The 24,000-nt window shown below is 42.2% G+C and overlaps 1 protein-coding gene across 1 annotated transcript in view; it reads right to left on the bottom strand.

Annotated features, from left to right (window-relative positions):
- gpr158a (G protein-coupled receptor 158a) overlaps positions 1 to 21,447 on the bottom strand; it is a 74,508-nt gene extending 53,061 nt beyond the window's left edge. The window contains exons 1-2 of the mRNA XM_042510498.1: positions 20,296 to 21,447; positions 2,823 to 2,928 (exon numbers count right to left, since the gene is read on the bottom strand). Of these exons, the coding sequence (XP_042366432.1) occupies positions 2,823 to 2,928; positions 20,296 to 21,173 (984 nt within the window). The 5' untranslated portion in view covers positions 21,174 to 21,447. The remainder of the gene's footprint in view (positions 1 to 2,822; positions 2,929 to 20,295) is intronic.
- Between the last annotated feature and the right edge of the window lie 2,553 nt (positions 21,448 to 24,000).

The raw sequence follows: 24,000 nt of genomic DNA, 5'->3' as shown, positions 1-24,000 counted from the left end.
AGCAACACGGGTCAAATCCTGCATCACGCCATGACCACCGACAGCTTTCATCATTCAGCTGTAAGTAAGCGAACTAACACACTCCTGCACTGTAAGCACACAGAGATCATTATTTTGCAAACCCAGCTAAAATCTATACCAGTAACAATGTACTTCTCTCCTTGTAGCCATTGCACACACACACACACACACACACACACACACACACACACAAACCAACAGACACACACGCACACACACTATGTCAAATGTCTCTGGCATTGACTGTCCACTGAAAGGTGGAAGTACTCAGACAAAGAGAGTGATTAATTATTCAAAGAGGCTCACTGCAATCCATTACATCACATGCATTATGAAGCAGTCTGATCCTACAGCACCTCTTCATAATCTATTGCTCTTAACGATGAGACTGAAACGACAGGTAAGGAGCATCGACCTGAAGGCTAGCCAATAGCTAGCCAGCAGCATTGGGCAAATGAAAGGTTAGCGTAACCGTCACGCTGTCATATAACGTGGCATTATCGGTTAGCGTCAATTAAAAAGTTTGGGTTTTCTCTCCTGTATATTCTTAATGAAACAAATACACATCTGTAAAAGCAGCTATATTCAATATTTTTATATTATCAACTCTTCAGGTTCCCTCGGGCGACATGCCATTGTTGGACAGCCCTAACAAAAAAGTCCCATTAGTCTGAAAAATGTCCCATTGGATGGACAGGCCATATTTCTGACAGCCTGTTATCCCAAAAACAAATGGCCATTGCTGCAAAGTCCAGTTGCCTCAAAAATACACAATAAGTTTCAGCCTCCCAACAGTGTTTGAACCACTAATCACGGGTGTTTTGTGTTTTTTTTTCCCAGCAGCAATTTCAGCCGACTATTACGGGTGTTTTGACCAACTTCAGAGCAATGGCCATTTGTTTTTGGGATTACAAGCTGTCGGGGAAATGGGCTTTCGGTCTCAGTACTGAGACATTTCAGCATCTTTAAAGCTAATTGCCTGGTTTTACAGTGTAAATTAGTCAATTTCACAGCAAAACACCACCCACAATACACTATACCTGCCCAGCACCACATAGCAAATAATCAAATTAAGGCGACTAAATGGTGAACATAGTGGAGCATTTAGCAGCTAAAGGGCCACATATTTCCTTCAATAGTTGGTAGAGACCAAAAACAGAGCTTACAGACTCACATTCTTCAGATCGACACAAACACGACCCAGAATGAATTATAATGTTGCTCTGTAACTGCTGGATGTATAAATAAGCAACTGTTTGCACATAAGTTTGGCATTTCAACTTAAAAGACAACTTGTTCCAGCTTCCCCCAAGCGGCCAAACAATTAGTTATCGGGCAGGTTTAAGCCACACACCCACAAGATCTAAAAGTTGTTAATTACTTGAGCTTTCTATTCTTGCCAGTAAAATAAAAAATGTAGAGCAGTTCTCCAATTCAAAATGGAGGATGTGGATATTTGACATCCCCTTAAAAATAGCAGAGAGCTGAGAGTTTTATCATCTTGTCCAAGAGCTCTGCCCACATGTTCCAAGGCCTCGAGACAGGCTATTTTTCATCAGTATGAAAATGGCCGGGTTTTTTTTTCTCCTCTGCTAAGACTGAGCACGTTTCTTCTTCCATCACCGCTTAAATTTTAAATTTTATATATTTCTAGACCATATAAATGCACACACAAGATTTGGAGTCTTAATACTGTTTCCCTATTAATTGTTAAAAAAAAAAAAAGAAGTTGATCATCCGGATGATCATTAAACTACAAATGAAGTGTTTGGCCCATATGTCCAGCTGATTAACACAAATCTGTGCATTCGACACACAGACACATCATACTTCACACTACACAACCTTGATAGAGGTAATAACGAGATGCAGGTTTAACAGAGCTTCAGGTGTGACCAAAACATACTTTCTCACTGCAACCACAACACACTGAAGGATAGATTAATAAGGATAAAAGTCACATGATTCTTTGTCCAGTAACAATAAAAACTAATGTTTCGTATACTTTAACCCTCTGAAACCTGGAGCGACATCACCTTTATTGTGCTAGTTTCAGACACCATTCACAAGTAATTAAACCTTTGAACCCCCCTAAAACATAGGGAAGAAAAGCAATCAGCAACATCGCAAGAAATTTTCCACAAATTGCAAAATTTCACAATTTCCACAAAGTAGAAAATTATTCATACGGAAAATGTCTCGGGGGAAAAAATAAAAAAGCTAAGGAAAAAAACACTATATTTATAATTATTATTATAACATTTTTAAAACAATCTCACAAAATTATTGTAATGTTTCAATCACTTTTCCATATATTTTAAAACAAGTTTTTACAAGTATTGTGTACTTTTTACTAGTTTCTTGCAAATTTTGAGATGATTTCCTGTTTTGTTGCTCATTGCCTTCTTCCCATGTTTTTGCAAGAAATCAATCCAATTTGTTCAGGTTTCAAGGGGTTAAAGATGTTTAATGGAAACACAAAAAGCAAGCACAGTATTAAGTGCAACTGTCACTTTTTTCAGAACACTGATCTGCTTTGGAGTCAAACACATCTCTTATCCAGAAGGAGATGTTAAAAAAGGCATTTTTGCGTGCATAAATTTAAACCACAGCCTATAGATTTTGGTTAAGTGGTAGTAAGCTGTAACAGCATCATTACAGAGGATTTATCACAAGATGTACAGATTTACTGCTTTTCCGTTTAGTGCCTCTGTGAGAGGTGACTGAACGCGTGTATGTTAGAGTTAAGTTTTCCAGAGCGAATCAATCTTCTGTCTAATCCGCATGTTCTGCACACTCACCTCCATAGTGGTCAAGTTGCATCGATGGGTTCCAGCAAACCAGCCGTCAGTGGAGCACTGGTCGATATCAACATCCTGCAGATTAATGTCCACTCTCACCACGCCCCTGCAAGACAGGAGGACACCATTAACCCGGCAGTTGAAGAATTAAGTTAGTCAGTGCAGAGTGAGGGATACTGCATTATTACAGGTTGTATCCTCTGAAAGTCTGGGAAAATGACATTGTTTTTGGGACTGTTAAAATAAATTTGACACATGATCAGAAACGACTGGATGTAAATATGATGTGATATAAAAATGGATTTGGAGTGAAGGCACCCAGCATAGCCTGGTAATATGTACACTCTTCTTAATGCCACATGTTTGCGTCTCTGTTGCCGTTTTGTGCATGCATGCAGAGAATTCCCATAATGAAATTCTTTTATTTTCCATTAAAAACTGTCTGTGTTTAAACATGCCTGTGATTCTGTAATTATTAGAGGAAAAAAAAAACATAATTTATGGGAAATCATGAAGTCGTACTGAAAATTAAATTAAAATCCGAAGCAGCTTATCAATAATGCATTGAGCTCATAAATCATGACATATCTATCTCCCTTACATGATAGCACATTAGCTAATCTTTATCAATAAAAACTATTGATTTCGGCTTTAATATTGGTGATTTTGGTCCTGGAATTACTTCAGATCAAAACAAGATTTTGAGGTATCACCAACACTAAGCACCTTCTTTCTTCCTGCTCAGCTGAAACTCAGCCTGACAGAGAGACGATAAACTGCCGATAGATCACTTAACACAACAAAACACTCAGCAACGCAGGCTTGGAAGGCGAGAGTCTTTGCTCCATTTCGGTCAGCTGAGCCAAGCGGGAACTTCTAACTGGGCTGCAGAGGATTTACACTTACTTAGCTCCTTAAAGCTCTATGAAGAGAAGGTCAGCGTCTGTGATTCTGAAGGTCAGTCTCTCTGATTTTGACCATCTTTTCACTGGCGTGGCATATGTCTTTTCTGTCTGACAGCTGCAGGATGTGGGACAAACCAATGGCTGAATACAATATACATGCATATACAAGAAAAACTAACAAGTATACACTCCATCCCAGTTTGTTTAAATACACTTTTCAGATGTTCAGCTCAACAAGAACCCCTGAAGTGTCTCTTGGCCACCTCAACCCACGTACAGGCTTTCCCTCCTGGCAGACTTAAAAATAAAGCGCAGCTCGAAGCTAAGTGTTGTTACAAAATCCATACTGACTTAAAACTTTTGTGGAGGACATGCTCGATAGTTATAGCTCAGCAGAACGAGTGTCATGACACCAAATCATGTGCAACAATGAAAAAAAAAGGCATTTTCACATACACGCCATTTGCATAAAGAAGTGACACAAAAGGAGAAAAAAAACTGATAATCTATTTTTGTTTTGAACAAAAATCAACAATCATATCATCAGAGAGTTTGATCAGTATGAATAAAATACACAGCTCTCCTGCAAAATGAACAAGTGCATATTTAATCAGGCAAAACCAGGAGCTGCTTCGTTGACAATATATCAGTGTCTGACTTTGCAATAACCTTTAACTGTTTGTTCGAGCACTGACATTCACATAGGTTTATTTTGTTTGAGGATTAGCAGACAGCAAAGAGAAAAGCACAAAAGTTTTTTTCACAACAAACTTTGGTCTTACAAACCCAGCCTGAGCTTTAGCGCGGATAAACGTCACCTCCGTTTCAGGGTTACATGGACGTAACGGTGATAAGCTTGGGAGGACCATCTGCCCATGATCTGAATAAAGTGTTCCGGTATACCACTGCGGGAAGCCGAGGTGGCAGCTCCGATTCTGAAAGAATGTCCGGAGTGATGCATGGGAGAGATGCCTGACAATGACGGGACCTGACGGAAGTGTTGGTGGAACCAGAAGCGGGTAACCACCTGGCCGGATTCAGATGCAAACAGAGGGTCATCTGGGATTTGCTTTGTGATGTCTGGAAATGTAAGTAATTGGAGAGAATAAGGAAGGGGTTTAGGACTGATTGAATGTTAAAGTAGAAGACGGGAGTGGGTTGGCTAGATTAGTTGATTTTGGTTCTTTTTAAAAATAACTATGGCGTCGTTAGAGAAAAAAGGTCCGAGAGGCAGGCGTGCCGACGTGGATCGTATCGAAGGGTCGAAGCAGTGAATTCTGAGCATCTGAGGAAATGGAAGAAGGCGAGGATGAACATTGCCTCTAGAGTTTGGTTGACGTGAGGTATGCTATATCTGGAGCGGATGGTGTGGATACAGCGTGACAGCAGATCCGTGGTTAATGGGAGTCTACGAGGATTTTGGGCTGGTTCTTAGCGTGAGAGGCCTCTGAGCAGTGAGGTGATCTGGGGATGACCATGAGCTGGCCATGACTACCGGTTAGGAGTTTAGAGATGAACGAAATGCCACTGAGGTAGACTTTGATTGTCTGGGTTTTTAATTTCCCAAGACAGAATGGGCGTGGGTGATGAAGCAGGTTAAGGTGAAGAGATCAAATGAAGGAAAAAGTGATGTTATGCATGTCGTGAAAGTTGTGGAAACAATTCCAAGCCGACATATGGAGAGAGAGTTGCAGGGGACAGGCTATTGATGATGGTGTTCTGAGATTCCACATCAGGGGCATGAAAGCTGGGTTTAGATGTTGAAAGGCAAGATCGAATATGGAGGAACCGGAGTTGGGTGTGCGTCTACATGAGGAGCCAAGCTTCTGAACTTCTTTATTTATGATGTCGAACTACTGCGAGATTGTCTGAGTAGATGAGGACAGATAGGCGACTCCATTCACGCCCCATAACATGGTGGCGATGATGATGGGGTAGATCTCAAAGAAAGCAGATAAAGTGACCTGGCAGTCTCCTTCCAACTCTTGGGACCCCCAAAAACGGCAGACAGAGCCAGAACCAGAGCTCGGCACGGCTGGGCGCAACAAGAGAGATGGAGGCCATGAGCGAACGGGACGGAAGAAGCGACAGGCAACAGATGAGAAAGGAAGCCCTCCCCTGAGGAACAATGCGGATGCAGGCTTCGAGGGTAAGCAGTTGAGGGCACTGGCAGCCCGGTGCCAAAAGCCCCAAGGAGAGTGAACCGGTGCAGTAGCCGATGTCGTACATCTGGGGGTCCCCGACATCTCGGTACCAGATGCCCCAATGAGAGCGAACCGTTGAAGTCACTGGATGTACAACTGGGGGCAGCGGCACCCCGGTGCCAGATGCCCCAGCGAGAGCTAAGTGGTTTGGTTGCCGAGCGCGCACGGCCGGGGGCAATGGCATCCCAATGCCAGACTCCCCAGCAAAAGCGAACTGCTGCAGGCGTCGATGTTAAGCAGTAGAGGGCACTGGCAGCCCCGTGCCAGATGCCTCAAGAAGAGGGAAACGGCGCGGTGGGCGAGGTCGTACGGCCGGGGGCGCGGCATCTCGGTGCCAGAAGCTCCAACGAGAGCGAACTGTTAAAGTCACTGTGAACGTACGACTGGGGGCAGCGGCACCCCGTGCCAGACGCCCCAGCGGGAGCAAAGTGGTTTGGTTGCCGAGCGTGCACAGCCGGGGGGTAATGGTATCCCAATGCCAGACTATAGATGGATAGAAATTCCATCAAGAAACAAATGCTGCAATTGCTGAGGTTGAGCAGTAGAGGGCACCGGCAGCCTGGTGCCAGGTGCCCCAAGGGGACAGAGCTGCTGTGGATGGCCAGGAAGACCAGGAAGTGGCGCTGGCATCCCGGTGCCAGGCGGTCTAACATGAGCCGGCTGCTCAAATTGAGGAGGGAGAACAGTCAAGGGTGCAGGCAACACAGCATCGAGAATCCCAGGTCAGGTGAGCTGGCGGGAGTGGGAAGGCGCCACAACACACAGACGCCCTCAGGCAAACCAAACCTCCACTGCCGTGGGACCAAGGTGAAGCGACTTTTTTTTTTTTTTTGTTTTGTTTTGTTTTTTTGGGAGTTTTTCCTTGGGTGATGTGAGGGTCTAAGGGCAGAGGGATGACGTAAACTGTACAGCCCACTGAGGCGAAACATGTTTTGTGATATAATGGGCTCAACAAATAAAATTGACTTGACTAGACTTGACTCGACTCGCCTGAGGCAGCATGTCCCCGCTTCCTATTCAGCACGGGCCCGCCGGAAGTGGTTGAAGACGAACCGGCCCTTTAACAGAGGTGCTGACGTCATGGCGCACGACGGGAGCCGCCGCGATGACGTCACCCGGAAGAGCGCCAATATTGACAGAGCAGCACTCGGATGTCAGGATGTCAAAAAGCTTGTTGTCAGTTCTGCGAAACGGTATTCCCCGGTCTGCAAAGGCGGCCGGCAATCGGGAGACCTCGCTGGAGCGTGGTGACGCCGCGCTCCAGCGCTCGTCGCTCGACATCGGGCCGCCGAGCCGGCAGAGTCGAGACAACGGCGGGAGGCCGTCACCATCCTCCGCCGCGATGGAGTAGGAGAACCGCAGCGGCGCAGGGCTGCACGGGGCGACCGCGTCCTCTTCTTTCCGCTGAGGGTGGCGGACCAGGAGATGCAGAGGAACCATCGGCCGAGCCGTACATCTGGATGGTGAGCAGAGAGGAGCCGGGTGGAACACGGACCATGGAGGCAACCGAGGGGCCGGCGAACTGCCGAAGTCGGCGTCTCCGGCACGGATGCGACAGAGAAGTTGTCGGCGTCGGACCCTGAGGACGCCTGCACGGCCAGATGGAGACGGCGAGGGCCATCGTCACGGCTTCGACCGAACAGTCATCCGTCGGGGACAGAGAGACAGGATCCATAATAGGGGTGAGTGAGCGAACCGCAGTTGACCTAGAGCGAAACGCTACGTGGTGTGTCGGTACGCGCTCCTGCAGAATAACGAGAAAGAAAGGGGGAGATCGGGTTAGGAGGATATTTAAGCCGGAAGAGGCGCGGTTGAGGTGTGGTAGAGGTGTGGTCCTGCTCCTGCTCTGCTATAGCTTCACTTAAAGAAAGTGTGTCAAGTTGTACCTCTGCTCATTGTCTAATAAGGCCTCTACAGGAATGCTGTGATTTGTATTATTAACGCATTTTGCCTCCGGTGCCACTTTGTTAAAGAGCCCTCAGTGCGCTCAACAAGATATTAATTGAGCAAAATATTACCTGTGAAATGTTCTTAAATGAACAGGCCTCCTCATTACTCATTCGACTCTTCTTTCAACTTTGATGAATGAATAAGAGGATTGTGCACACTGATTCTTTCTTAAATTATATTACTGGGTACATCTGTACCAATCACTTTTTCAGTAATAACAAACTGCAGCTGCATCAAAGCAAACAGCAAAATAGAGGGCAACACGAAAAAAGCTGTAAAATTAAGTGGCATGATCTGGCTTATTTATTTAATGTGTGAGCTGGTAAATCAAGCAACTCAAATTAATTAAAAAGCTAACGAGAGACCCATCTTGCTACTTTCTCTGTTGAGAGTTGCACATGTGCAGCACCAATCAGGTACTCACGAGAAACTGGCAGCGGGTGAAGCAAAGTTTGTGAGCTGAAGCATTTTATTAATCCTGGAAACAGGAGTTTAGTTGGATGGCGTGAGAGGATGTGGGAAATACTCCAACTATGTATTGCACAATTTGCTGCAACTTCCACAGCAGATAAAACACGGCCATTCTTCACGAAAATAAACTTCAGTCTTTGCCGATATCTAATAACCATTATTTTAAAAAAGCACGGAAAAATTGTCTATGGGCAAGTAGATCTCTGCCCCTCTGGACAAGTGAAAAGAAACAATGTTGAGGCCTGGTCAGTGGTCTGTTTTTAAAATGAAAATGTTTAAAATTAACTTTTAAACTCTGCAACGATATACAGTCAACACAACTAGTCTCATGACTTTGCCCCTATTTTCCCAGTAATTAGCACCAAATTAAAAAATAATTAGGAAATTGTCGACCCTTATAAAGTATTTGGGATCTACATTTAAAAATCATAGTTAGTTGCAGCCCTAAAAAAAAGCATGTGCATGCTCATAAGGATGAGCAGCAACAGCCGCCATAATGAAATGGCAAAGACAAGAATTCCAATAGCACAAACTTTATCAGTAGAAAAAGATGCTAACTAACTGACACTGGATCAATTTATATGAAATGTTCCATCTATGATGTGGCAAATGTAAATGCTAGGTATACGTCCCAAGTATTAGAAAAGAAAACAATAAAAAGGCAATGCTGGTATTAGCTGGGACACAGAGGCACGTTAACACCTTGTCCCATCCACTGCTCAGTTTTGGTTTCCATGGTAACGCCTCAGTCAAACCATCTTAGCTAAACATCACACAAAGGCAGAAAGTGGCAGAGGGTTGTCAGTGTTACTTTGTCACTTTGGGGAAGAAAGAGTTCCAGTTTTCTGTAATTTAAGAAGAGATGGCAGAAAGCACTGAGAACTGTGACTGTGACAAACACTTAGAGCTCACTACTGATCTATATTAGGCCTTTTTTTAGCAGCACACATTTTGACATGTCACAGCAGAGAAAACACACAGGTGGGATTAATAACAGTTATCACATGGCCCTGGTTGGCATAGCTTTAAGGACGCAGACTGGAGGTGTGATGAGTGTTATTGGTTTCTCTGCTGTGGCAAGTCAAAGGGTCGGGTCCAAAGGTGCCTGTCAAAATTGCGGAGCATGACAGCGTAAATATTGTTGAGTTTAACCTCGGGGAGATACATTAAAGTCCAGGTGTCCATGGAAACACTGCTATGGCTTTGCGTCACATTGCCAGGTAATGCTCACTAATAAAACAGACCTGATCACAAACTAAATGCTATATGTTGCTATTTAAAAAGAAAAAGGATTAATTTATTGTTAATTTTACCAATAATCGATTGAGGAAAGTGCTTGCAATTTGCATCCCTAAATTTAACGCAGCTCTTCTTTACTTTCATATATGATTGAATGGTTTGAGCATTACAATAATACAAACAACAAATAGTAACCGCTTAAGACCTAAACTTCATATAAAAATTAAATAAACCGGTAAATGAGCAGTACCCAAGTCCTGCTGCCATCCATGCCCCATGGTGAAAACAAACGAAAAACATATATTCAATTATGTTGATTCCAAATGTGAACCAGTATACAATAAATGTGTCATTTACTGTGGGTTCAACAGCTAATAGCCGATTTATTTGTACAGCAGTTGTACCTACTTACTAAGTCAAACGATATTTTCAAAACATTTTGGGTAAGTGCATAAATCCATATGGAAGATAAGCATTGGCATAATCACAAATACACACCTTCACACACATACACATACACAGACATAAACTTCACTTTCATGCCAAATTTCAGCCTCTTATAGGGCAAAAATTGTGTTTGGACCAAAACCAACAAACAGAGCAAGAAATACAACTGCTGGTTGCCACTTAAAATATTTAAATATTTCATTAATATTACTTTACAAGGGGAAAATATTCTGTCTGACCATCGAGTTCCCACTTTCTTCAGCATATGGACACACACACACACACACACACATACACACACACACGAAAATAGTGCTGGTGTGGCATGTTCTCCAGGTGTACAGAAGCTGGTTTACTAAAACCAGCTCCCAGTGGACACAGAGTGGAGTGCAACGCTCACGTTGCCTGTACTTCTGTTATTAATAACTGCTGCTCCGGTCCTGCCTTGGGGCAAACTGACCTCGCTTTTTTCTCGCTGCGCTGCTGGTTGTTTTGCTGAGAAATTACCTCCGTTTCAGTTCTCCTGTATGTAATAAGGGTAGCAGAGAGTCCACTGAAAAGTGCACAGCACAAGAGCAGGATGCAGGATTCATCAAAATGTCTTTTTCACTGGCAGCTCAGGCATTAACATTTGCTTTGGTTTTGCTTGTACATACAAAGAATAAAAAAGCCCTTTTTATCCCTTTTCCCCCCTCACAATCACTCTTTTTTCATCCCACTTGCAGGCAATCTTTGGCATCCCTGCCAAAGTGGACATATGGCGTATAAAATAGCTCGTGGAAAAAAAAATGTGTGGGGCTGGGTCTGAGACTGAAGATGCATTCAGAACAAAGACCGTCGTAATTTGAGAGAGGCAATGAAAAACTGCAGCAGAAGCATCACGGTGGCCATCAAGGCCCTCGGGCATAAAGATGGGATTATCACAGAGAGCAGGAGATAGTGGTGCCCCAGGAAACAGAGTGCTCTCTCCTTTCATCCTTCCATTCCTTGTGGGTCTAAAGGCCAGGCCAGTAAAGAGAGGAGCATCCCAGCAGCAGGGGCTCTGGTCTTTCTAACAGACCAGTCAGACTGTGCTAATGTTAGCCGCAGCTTTTTGAAGTTGACTATAGATACAGTATATCTGGGTAATTGCTTATGGGCTAAAAAAAGGATAATCACCAAAAAAGAAACACTGTCGCAATGAAGGCCTCCGTCTGCCCTCTTTGTCACAAGTCAGTCTTTGATGTGTTGATGAATGAATACTGAATGTCAGGCCTATACGCTTTGAGCTGTACGTCTCTATTCAGACCCAGAAAATGGTCTCTGGGATTGATTTGCCCATTTAGCCAGTCTGTACAGAACAGGAGGCTGTGCTAAATCCTGAATTTCAAGTAATCATTGCACAGAAGACACACATTCATATTATATTAAGACATATTCATATTAATTTTGGTCATAGTTAATTTCATAATAAATCCACTGGCACAGAGATGTGGTAAAACAAGTGCAGTGAACGGATTAAGACTAATACCAGCTCAAGCGGCGCATGAAAATCTATTCTATTAACATCTATTATTAGCTATCTCTCAGTGGAGACTGCAGTGTGATAACAGGAGGCTGATATGAGCAATGTCGCTAATCATTTTTAGTGTTTTACATATGTAATATCATTTACATAAACTTTTTTTTAATGCAAACATTGCATACTCCAAGATAGCATGGTTGTGCACATTCCTGTAATAACTATACTGCTCTTCCATCATAAAAACAGATGCATTTCTATGTACTTCTTACTTTTTTTCTATTTTGTATGGCAAATTGTTCTATTTTATATTATATCTTTTGACTTTTGCACTTCATCATTTGTTTATTATGCACCAAAACAACGAGCTGAAATCCTTGTATGTGCAGATCTATTTGCAGTACTGGAATGTTACTAAGTTAACTTGAGTACAATTTTGAGGTACTTTACTTGAGTATTTCAGTTTTGTCCTCCTATATTCATGCCAGCTTTAACATTAAAGTTTTGAAGAGCTCCTGAGGTCCTAAAACTGTCCTATAATCCTAAAAACAGCTCATTAAGACTTGTTTAGCTCAAACACAGTACACACCATAGTCTGTTTTGCTGTTGTTAAATCAATTACAAATAGTAAGAGTGAGGTTGAACAGCGGTACAAATGTTAATATCGGTGTGATCTTTGTGTGAAGTAATGACAACTTAGGGACATAACTATTTTACAAAACTATTTTTAAATGTCTTGTTTACTGGGCAATTCTGAAGGTGAATACTGTAGGAGAATTCTTTATTATTACTTTAAATATATATTGTCTATATCTGCAAAAGAATGAAGAGCATCTGAATGTTTCCTCTGCAGCAAATTAATAAGTTTTGACCTCTCCAGTTCCACAACTGTGTGCAGGGAAAAAAACAAGAATATAAAGGAGACAAGGACATGGGAGAGTGACACAAGCTTGAACATTATCCTTTAGCTTGTCCATGTAGCCAGAAGACTTGCACGCCCAGATGAACTTGCATGCACATTTCTCCTGCCCCAGAGTCTTGACAAGAACACATGGCTGTCCTTTTTAGAAGGGCACAGTTCGAGCATTATGTCATGGAACAATCACAATGCAAGAACCGTGCAGCCTTCCCAAAGAAAATGTCTCTTATGTGATGGAAATGCATTAAGCTGACAGGACGGGCAGAAGCTAATGTGAGTGTAGCCGCCGGGCAGGATGCTGCTTGTCTACCAGCGTTTCAGTGCGACCTGGGTCATTTTATTGAGTTCTGTCGCTGGTAATCAAAAAAAGACACAGCGCCCATGGCAAAGCAGCTGTCACAGAAAGCGAATAAAGACTTGTTTTTTTTATTTTAGTTTTTTTTGAAAGCTGGCACTTCTGGACTCTTGACACTCTTGTCATTAAAAGCGTTCCTCTGAAGACCAGACACCAAGTCGGAAGATCGCTCAATAATTTGAGCTGCTGACAAAGGAAGCCTGACAGTTGACCGAACGTAAGCTGATTGACAAGCTACATCAGAATTAAACAGAATTCAATTCTGAATGAAAACTGATGCATTGTTTTCAAAAATAAGCACTTCATCCTTGATATTTACACATCCTTATCATCCTGTTATGTACTGAAAATGAGAAATTAGTGACTTCATCTTACAATTTATGCAACAAACAATATTCAACTATCCAACATAATTCTGCAACAGGGCTCGCAGACACTTTGCATATTAAAATTGCATTCAAATACCCTTTCTCCTATATTGTGCATATACAATATTGCTGACAGCTGCAGGATAAGATGAAGCAGTTATGATCACTCTGTGAAAATATTATAGCAAGCTACAGTGAATGAGCATAACAACAAAGGGATATATACCAGATTATCGCACTTTTTATATATTCAGATGTCTGGCAACTGCAAAAATGCCTTTTTACGAATCAATTTTCCTGAAGTACTTGTCTTTCTTTGTAAGTTTTATATATTTATTGTGAGATAATAATTGTGAAGTAAATGTTAGAATAATAAATAAATGTTAGCACTGTACGATTGTGCAAACCATGGACATGTTTATACATTATGTAGTGGCTACATACGCTTCAACAACATTATGGATGACCTGCGGTTAGGTTTAGACACAAAATTAGATTAGAAAAAGATCATGTTTTGCCTTAAAATACCTGCTTTTGGTGGCATAATCCCAGCTGGAAAGACAACTTCTCAGTAAAAACAACCAGTTTTGGTGGCACTATCCTGACAAGAAAATGTGGTAGGATCTCTGTAAAAAACCAACCTCTTTTTGTGCCACTATTCTTTTAGAAAATACAGCAATGTTTCAATAAAAACAACTACTTTCCATGGTACAGTCCCGGCAAGAAACACATCATGGTTTCAGTAAAAAGCAACAGTTTTTTGTGGCACTATCCCAGCAGAAAATGCAACAATATCCCTGTAAAAAACAAACCGCTTCTCGAGGCACTATCCTGGCAGGGAAGGCAGTGACGTCTCAGTAAAGAACAACCACTTTTTGTGGTACTGCCTTAGCAGGAAAACAGAAATGGGTCGCTTAAAAACACACCAGTTTGGTGCCTAAAAAGTTGCAGCAATGATTCACTAAAATACAACCAGTTTTGTCCTTTTGTTGGACTCAAACTGCGGTGTGCAGCTCACCTCCTGATTACAAATTTAGCTCATGTACGATGCCACTTTATAAGTGTTGATATGATATGTATGAAACATATAAATGTAACATATTTGCGGTTTGTAGAAATGTTCAGTACCAGCATTTTTTTTCTGGAAATTGGGCTGCATTTAACAGTGAATCTCCTGTTATTTGCTGACAGTTTTGTCAACTTACAAAAACATTCAAAACCTCAAAATCGCTGAATTTCAAATCTTACAACTGCAAACTTCCAACCCAACGAATCACGCTGTTGTCCATCCTGAGTCTTCCTCTACAATCTGTACTCCAGATTAGTAAAAGATAAACCTACAGTAATGACATTACAGATTTATAATCCTTTGAGAGGAATTACATGTACATAATAGTATCAAAGTCACTGAGATTATTCCTATCATTAGCAGTTTTATCAGGAATACAATATCTCTTTACAGCAAGCCAGAGATGCTGGTTGGATTTTTCTGTAGTGATGACATTTACTGGCTGGGGGCATCGTATTGACAGGCAGCCTCACTGAGCAGCGGAGTCCCGGTGACGTCAGCAGTAGGAGAAGGAGCACCTTAGGGATCTTTAACCCCTGCTTCAGTGAAAAGTCTACAAGGTTAGACTCATCTCAGGTATGATTTCAGCTTTATGAAAGCTTCCTGCTCCGAGATACTTAACTCTGAGTTCCTGCTAATTTTCCTCTTGGATGCAGATTTTTTTCCCTCGCTCTCTTTCATCTCATGGTGTTTAGCCCAGAGAATTGTGGGGTTTCCTTCCTATCTGTTGGTGGATGGTGTCCATCTAAGCAGATGCTGCTGCCGGCTCCTCCTGGAGCTCGAGGCCTCCCGCTCTGTCAGACGGCCGGGTGTCCCACCGCAGCCGAGCTGTCCAGACTTTTGCTGCTTGTGCAGCAAAATGGGGCGCCAAGCCAGGCGTAAATGAAGAACATCCTGCTATCTAATTAGAACTTATTTGGCCTTTGGAGAAATATGCAGGGGAAAAAAATATTTCTTTGCTGTTTGGTTTTACTTTTTAGATCGTTTCAGCTAGTTTGCCAGATTATACTGCTGCTGCTGGAGCTTCATCCTCAAAGCAATTAAGGTCTCACTTCCTTGTCTGTATATCTCCCATTTTTGAGTTCGTACAGCCTAAAGCAAGGTAGATATAAGACTTTTAAGACTTTTTTTTTAATGCTACTTGGAATAAACTTTAAGACCAATTTTCTAATAACCAAATTTGAAGAGGGACAATGTTATGTTGCCCAAATGTTTATCGAATCATAAAACAGTTAAAAAAAAAGTTGGATGATCTACATCAAATGTTGAAAAAACAACATTATTTAGAGAGGACCACATGGAAGACAATTAACATCTAATAGTATCGCAGCAGAAAACACAGCGATGCTGAAAAAACAACAGCTTTTTATGGCACTACTATAGAAGGAAATGCAGCAATGTCTCATCAAAAACAACTTGCTTTTGGTGGCACTATCCCAGCAGGAAAAAATATTTCTTTACAGGTCGGTTTCATTTTTTAGATAGTTTTAGCAGGTCTGCCGGATTATACTGCTGCTGCCTGAACTTTATCCTCAAAGCAATTAAGGTGCATGCAGTGGAAGGTGAGTTTGCTTCCACCAAACACTTTCATCGCCTCCCTCTCCTCTTCGTCTGTGCATCCCCAATTTTGTGTTTGTTCAAACTAGGTTTTACATTTGTGTGCCTGTGTAGTTACAAGTTTGTGTCTGCAGTTAGGGTGATCTGCCAATTAGGACGCTTCGTATCATCCTGAAGAATGCCTCCGACAATGGCATGCCCACACACACACACACACAGATACACACACTGCACGCTTGCAAGCAGCCAGTCCTCTCTGTGTGGTCTGAGCTGCCTCCCCTGTGTCTCGAGTGCAGCTGAAGAGACAGACGGGATAAAAAAGAGATGAAGCGCGAGAGGTGCGATTTCTTACACCTTGACGCAAACAACAGGTCGATCTATCACAAACACATGTCCGCACACTCCTGCAACTCCTAACAACAAAATAAAAGAGGAAAAACATCTTTGAATTTGTGTTTACTTCCATTTGCCGAATGCGTAAAAACAAGTCACCTTGCCTCTTGCAAACATCATCACGCCAAACAGGAAGTGACTGAAGCATTAAAAGGCTGGAATCAAGATGGCCTTGCAGTGTTGTTGTTCTACATCTTTCATTATTAATTCATTGTTGTATTGATTGTGTATTCATCTGGAGGGGAAGCGGAGGAGAGCTGATGTCTGAGGCAGCTATATTATCCCTTCCTCTCCCTTGTCTTATCTGGCGGGGTGCTGCTGAGGCACAGGGAGGATGCAGGATGAGCCGCCTGCTACTTTGATATGAGCGTCTGAGAGATGGCTGTTAAAAAACACACTAAGAACAGGATGAAGTATGGCAGAAAGGACATGAGAAGGTGAAACAGATGGTTTTTGTGGCCTGAAATAGTCCACTTTTACCTTTTAGGATAAGAATTATGAGGAAGACTGACATAATTTGAAATGCAAAGCCATAAACAGAGCTATAATTAGTGAGTTTTGAAGGTGTTTTGTCTGATATGGCAACACGGCTACATGGCAATCTACCCAAATGATTTGAAGAGGATCAATATAACAAAAAGAAACTGCATCATCAGATATGAGGGAAGCAATTTTGGCTATTAAAGGTATAGCTTGACATTTTGGGAAATCCACTTGTTTGCTATCCTGCAGAAAGTTTTCTAAGAAATCAATACCACTCTTTTCTCTGTAAAGTACATATGAAGCAGACAGTTAGCTTAGCTTAGCATAAGATATACATCATAAAAAGGTTTAGGTTTACGGGAGGTTATATGACAGATACTTTCTTGGCCAGGAGCCACAACTTACTAGAGTCTTGTGCCAAGCTAAAGGGCCAAGCTAGCTGTTTCCCCCTGCTACCAGTGTCTATGCTATGCTAAGCTAACAGGCTGCTGGAAGTAGCTTCATATCGACTGTAGTCGACATAGGGCTGGGTGTTGTTCTAAAAATTACAGTATCAGTGCCCTTAAAGTGATGCCGATACCAATAGTGTACTTCCTTTGAAAGAAATCTTTCATACTTTATGCATGCATTTTTATCAGAAGTCACAGGCATGTAGTAAAGCCATACTTTACTGCGACTGATTTCTTAAAACCCAATATAATCTCATCCTTACTCATCATATTTTGATGCTTGGGGTAGCCCTTTGCATTGCATTTTGATGCAACAGTTAGGATTAGGCAACTAAACAACTTGGTTTGGAAAAGATAGTGGTTGAAGTTTGTCATGTTGGTCATTAATCACGTGAGTTGACTAAATAACTAAACTTTGACTTTTAATTTCACATAGGACACAAACACCGGCCTCCTAGGTCAAAGTCCTGTGTTTTTATTCATTTATCTTTAATTACATTTTTACTTGAATATATAAAAAAGTTGCTGGGAACTTTCTGTATTTGATGTTGAAAGTCTCAGTTTTGAATATACATTTGCCAAAAGCATTTTAAAAAAAGTTTTATGTTAAAGTTTGTTATATTCCAAATTCTTAGTATTGACAGAAAGATTTTCATTTTTATTGTAAATGCATATTGGTTCCAAATATCTGTCTCATTAATGACTAATAATCTGTATCGGCCCTGAAAAACTACTATCAGTCGGTCAACCCCTAACAAATAGTAATTTTTTCTCAATCTGGGTACGAAAAGGATCAAATTCAGGTATATTTTGACAGGAGAAGATCCGATTCTAGTTGGTACTGGGTTATTTTGGTCGATCGAGTACTGATACCCAGCCCTAACCATATACCTCTCCAGCCTGGCTCTGCTTAATAATAACAAAATCCACCTACAGCACCTGTAAGGCTCACTAATATGATGTATCCTGTTTGTTAAACAAAGAAACCAGGCAAGCTGTTTCCCCGTTTTCCAATCCATGCCATGTTAACTGGCTGCTGGCTGTAGCTTCATATTTACTGCATAAGAGTGGTATCAGTTCTCATTTAAGGGAATTGTTTTAGAAAATACGTTTATTGACTTTCTTGCAAAGAGTTAAATACTTGCATTGGTCCAAAGTGTGCACAGCAGCCTAATAGTTCTACAAGCAATCCATAAGATCTGTAAGCACCTCCAACTATTATTTACAGAGTAATGCTGATAAAGTGTGACAATGTCAAAATGTCCTCATTTTGATTGCAGTCATGTTTTCCCCCATGTACGGAAAACAAATTCATGAATGGATGTTGCTCTCCTGCTCCTTGAAGCACAGCGGGATGTCTCTTTCCATGCAGTCTCCGGGGACATTAAACAAAACCAAACACCCACGCGTGTCACATATTCGATCTGATGGAGGAGGCCTCGAAATAGGGGCAAAAGGGACAACAAAATCATTCATTTGGCCATGGAAGGAGAGCTTCTCTGACCCAATTATTTTGGAAAAATCAGCAATCAAACATGAAAGAATTTGGCTTCAAATGAAAACTGGAGCTCTGACTGTTCATCAGTGGAGTGCACAGGCTAATTTCCTATCAGATTGCTTCAGACTGAGGCTGAAGCTGCTCCGAGAGGCTTTAGTCTGGGATAACACCAGGTAGCTGATAGCCTATTACAGTAGATCACTGCAGGTTTTGACTCATTTGCAATCTGTGCCTGCCTGTGAGCGACTCCAGTGTATCAATTAAAGATTCATCGAAGGCAGTACACACACAACTAGTGATCTGGATTAAATATTCATTGGAAAGATGTTGGTCAGGATCATATGGAGCCCTAGCACTTGACTATATTCAGTGCATATCACGACCGGTGGCATAAACATGGCACATTAACACAAGCAGGCTGCAGCAGGGGTGGCTTCAGGACATGGATTGTATAAATTATCATTTCAACATTTCTAGACGCCGGCTGTTGTTCATCTTTAAAAGAAAAAAAAAATGTTCGTCTCTCATCAGTAAGGTTCTGACTCATTGCAGGTTTAGCTGCCTCGCCAAAAAAGAAAAGGCACACGACATTTCCTGAGTAGTAAAGCATGCAGCCGAGCGAGTTTTTTTGAAAAATGAATTAGGTGCCTGTAGCCAGAGGTTTCCACCACTGCTACATTCAGTAACATCCAGGGTTATTTTTAGCACCCCGCCGCCTTGTCAGACTGGAGGAGGGAAGAAAACCCCCCTGGTGTAACAAGGGGGAGGCCAGTGGGAAGCTGCAGTGTGTTTGGGGAGGAAAGAGAGGCACGTTTATGTATGAAGATCGGAGATGTAGTGGTGCCATCTGAACTCACCTTAAATTGTCTAACATACATTTGTAGCTTTATAATAATAGTGGGCTAAGGTAATATAAGCTTTATGGACACTTTTAATCATGGGTGTAGGTTTTGTTTTAATGTTGGAGGGGACAGATATGAAAATTTTGTGCATCAAACACTTAATTTCCTGCATTCTGGTGAATTTTTTTGCATGAATGTGTGCATGGGCAGATTATGAGCAAATGGACCCCTGAGCACAGATATGCAAAGGGGCCCTCCACCTCTGGAAGCAAGACACACAGACTTTGTTGGTAATTTTGTATCTTTTTTGGTCATTTTGTTTCTTCTTGTGGTTGTTTTGTGTCTCTTTTTGGTTGTGTTGTGTCTCTTTGTGGACATTTTATGTCTTTTTGTCATTGTTTTGTGTTGCTTTGTAGACATTTTATGTGTCTTTGTGATGGTTTTGTGTGTCCTTGTTGTCATTTTTGTATCTTTGTGGTTGTTTAACTTATCCTTGCAGATGTTTTGAATCCCTTTGGGGTCATTTTGTGTCTCCTTGTGGTCATTATGTGTTGCTTTTTAGTCATTTTGTGTGTCTTTGTAGTTGTGTCGCTTTGGGGTCAGTGTTGGTAATTTATAACATATCCTCTGCTACTCTTATGCTTTTATTGGGGGGGGGGTGCAAAGGCACATGTAAATATTGAGGTGGACTTGCCCCCTGCGCCCCCATTAAATCTACACCAATGCTTTTAATGACAACAAGGCAAAAGTGATGTTTTGCTGAGATTGTTGCTATTTCTATCATGATATAACTTGTCAATTTTGCAACCATGTGTGTCCCTACCTGAATTCAGGAGCCAGGTTGGGTTTCAGGCCATAGAAAGCAGCCGATAAGGTCAAAAGCCAACGGGGAACAAAATTCCCATTTTCACACTCGAGGTAGGGCGCAGACCACTTCACGTGCGTCTTGTCTGGGATAAAACTCTCTCCTCTTCTTAATGAATTGTCTACTGATCTGATGTCTTGGCTTAGCACCCTCTTACGGAAACTGGGCTTCTTCCTGTCTTTGACATCATGGTACCACTCTGTGTCCACCGTGCGGTTGTGCAGGTGGTGGTGGGCCATGCTGGAGAGGTCTTGGAGCACGATCTCTCCGCCGGCCCTGGTGGCTTGGAGAAGCAACGAGGGCCCTGCCACGGACGAATCCGCGCTAAAAGTGACGACCGCTCGGTGAATCTTGGCGTCTCCCTCCAGTATACTCCTCACTAAGGCATGGTACCACTCAATGTCTCGCCGGAGGCTGTGCTCCCTGGACCTGTTGGCTTGCAAGATCATGTTGAGGAAGTTTGTGGCGTGCAGTACCGTATCCAGCACGCTGCTCATGGAGTAATGCGGAGTGGCTTGTGACCTTCCCCGCAGAGAGGTGAGCTCGTACCTGCGCGAGCAGTTGGCGTGCTTTAAGGTAGTCGAGTCCCCCGTGTGCAGAAAAGCCGTGACCACCCTGGGGAGATGCTCCTCGATTTTCTGCGGCAGCTCCGCCGTCTCCCCGGGTGGAGGATGAGGCGCGCGGAGATGCGCCAGCTGCCGACGGTGCGTCTGAGCGCCGTAAATCGCCTCCTGTGCTCCGATATCTCCCCCATGCGCTGACCATTCCGCGTATTTATGGTTTGATCCGATCACAAATCCCACTTGCAGCAGCAACGACAGCCGAAAAACAGCCATCTCCCTGCAGAAAAGCGTCCACAGATGTTTGGGGGGGATTGCTGCTCGGAATTACAGTGGCGTTGGGCGGGCGTGCTGTAAAAAAAAAAGAAATCTGCCAAATTGCTTCGCTAAACCATCGCTTCACCACTTGTAGGATATTCTTGCAAGCTCCACGCCTCAGATCTTGAAATCAGAAAGCAGAGGAGGGGGGAAACGTAAGGAACCCCCTCGGTGTCCTCGCTAAATCCTCTCTTCTTCTTCACAGATGCCTCATACAGCTTGTTGATGTTGAGTATCCGCTTGCAGCTGTTTCCCCCACCTCTCTCTCTCTCTTTTTCTCTCTCTCTCTCTCCCTCTCTCTCACACACTCACTGTAGATAAGACTGTCTTGGCTTTGCTGTGCGGCGGACGCTCTCCCTCTGCGCGCTACATAGACTGAGTCAAAACGAGGAGGGAGGGAGGGGTAAAAGGGGGCAGGTTAGTCTTATATTTATATATTTTTTAGGAGGCATCGAGTCAGGGAGCTTCTCACTTGGATGGCAAACGCACTCCGCCCTCTTCCGACCACAACAAGCATTAAGTAGGCCTCCAGAAGCCACAAGATACACATCAGGAGCTGCGCGCCCTTAAAGCCCGTCTTCTCCATCATCTCATAGGGCTTCAGAAGCGCCATTGATCCGCGTATGGCCGTTTCTTCTGTCAATCACGGCGCCGTGTTCGGTGGAGCCGTGAGGGAGCTGTCCGGTGCTGAAACCGATGAAGTCAGCGTCCGCTGATTTGTCAAATTTAAGCACTTCGTCTGGATCAATAGAGAGTGATTTGTTCTAACTTTGCCATTCAAGAGTCCTTTTTTTGTTGTTGTTGTTGTTTTACTGTTGATCACTGTTAAATAACTCAATTATAGCCACTTAATTTCTTTAAAATCAAATTCACTGATGCCAAAGAGAATACATCCATATCTATTTGGGCATGAATATTTATTTTATTATATGTTTATTGTTTTCTCTCAACATCCGTGGGGGCCAATAATACCAGTGGGATTCAACATGATTTTTTTCCATTTTTAAAATATTAATAGCTTCATGAACGTTGAATGTTATCGGTAGTAATCCCATAATCCTATGAATAAATGTTGTGACATGTATAGGTTTGCAGCTGTATACCAGTTTCAAGGTATACCATGGTGTGAAAATTGCCGTTTATCATACCATATATATTTTCTTATCGACAGTATTGAGAAAAAAACTGCAGCTGGATCAGGTCACATTTTGTTTTTGTCTCAATTCTTGTTTGGTTATATCTAGGTGTGTATGGTGAATATTGGTGCAAAAAATTGAATATTTATGTCACCTTTTTTTTTTTAAATAAAATTTTAAAAAAGGTGGTAGAATATGGTAAGTATTCACTCCCTACTACTCCTTTTTGGACATGACTTGGACAATACTTAAATTTGTTTACTGAATATGTTCGATGGGCATGTTGCTTTTCTTACTTATATATATATTTTTTTCTCCAATTTTATTTGGCATATTCAAAATGAAACCAATGCAGAATTGCCAAAAACTGCAGTTCATGGAATGGCCACTTGAGGCTGGCTCCACAACAGAGTAAGACACCCACATTAACATGTCCAATTTTACAGCAGAAATAAACATGTTTACAGCCTGGTACAAAAAAATTCCTTTGGTCTCTATAGTCAATTTCAGCAATCATGACAACTTTACAGGGCCAAATTTTTTTGATAATTCACTCATTTACATTTTATTAAGGCCTAATGTTACGCATATTTAAGGACAGGGCTGTTTGACTGACAGACTGTCTGCAGAATCTCACCACAATCTTGAGTCAGATCCACCCCTTGCTACACAGCGCCAACCTCCCCAAAAAGTCAAGATGGCCAAACAGACAAATAAAATCCCAAAGACAAGGCTTCAAAACAGACCAGTCGGTGACATCATGATAGCTATGTCCATTATCTGTAGCATCTATGGTTCAAAGAACACACACAGTTTTCACAGTTAAGAGCAGAAGTGCCAGCCCAGTTGTCGGAATAAATGTGTACATCACATTTCATCATATCAAAATGTCTACAGTGATATAATTCTACTTACATATATATGAGCTGGGTTTGTAGTAGTACTCTTTCACAGCAAACACTTTGAAATGTCATAGTAGCAAAAGCACAGATGAAACTGATAACATTTACGATGGCTCAGTTGCATTAAGTGTCTCAGTGAGATATTTCTGTAAACCCACATGCACAATACCAGGGCCTCCCCAAAGTGGAACACAGCTATTTACAATGTCTTTAAATACACCTTTGCTTTCCCTACTATGGCATGTCAAAATGTCTAAAAGGTCTGTTGGGAGGTGGAGAGGATGGTGGATGTTAAAGATCAACAAACAACAAAATAGGATGTTTTTTAGCAAAACATCATGTCATTTCCAGCAGCCACTGTGCCACCAAAACTAAAACTAAGCTGAAAACATGGTCCTTTCCTAATCCAAACTAAACAGACCCACATGTAATTCCACGTTCCACTGTACTCAGAAACGGCATTACATTTTAGCTAACTGACTCGGCACCTGTTTATCATACCCAATTTTGAGCTATTTTTGAGTTTTGAGATTTTGAGTTGTATGTTATTTGAATGAGAAAGACACAGACTTACTGCTGTTTCTCTTCACTGATGGTGCTGTGGCAGCTCATGTAGGTCCTCAGTGCACGCTTCTGTTGTTCAGAGACCAGCCAAAAAAACATGAGTGTCTGTAGGCATCCATGTTTTCCAAGCAGAAGCACTTTCAGATGGGAAGTTGGAAAAAACACCTCGAAATTATCAACTTC

This window comes from Plectropomus leopardus, chromosome 21 (assembly GCF_008729295.1).
Source record: "Plectropomus leopardus isolate mb chromosome 21, YSFRI_Pleo_2.0, whole genome shotgun sequence".
Taxonomy (NCBI): Eukaryota; Metazoa; Chordata; class Actinopteri; order Perciformes; family Serranidae; genus Plectropomus; species Plectropomus leopardus.
This window is presented reverse-complemented; position numbering and strand designations above follow the sequence as displayed.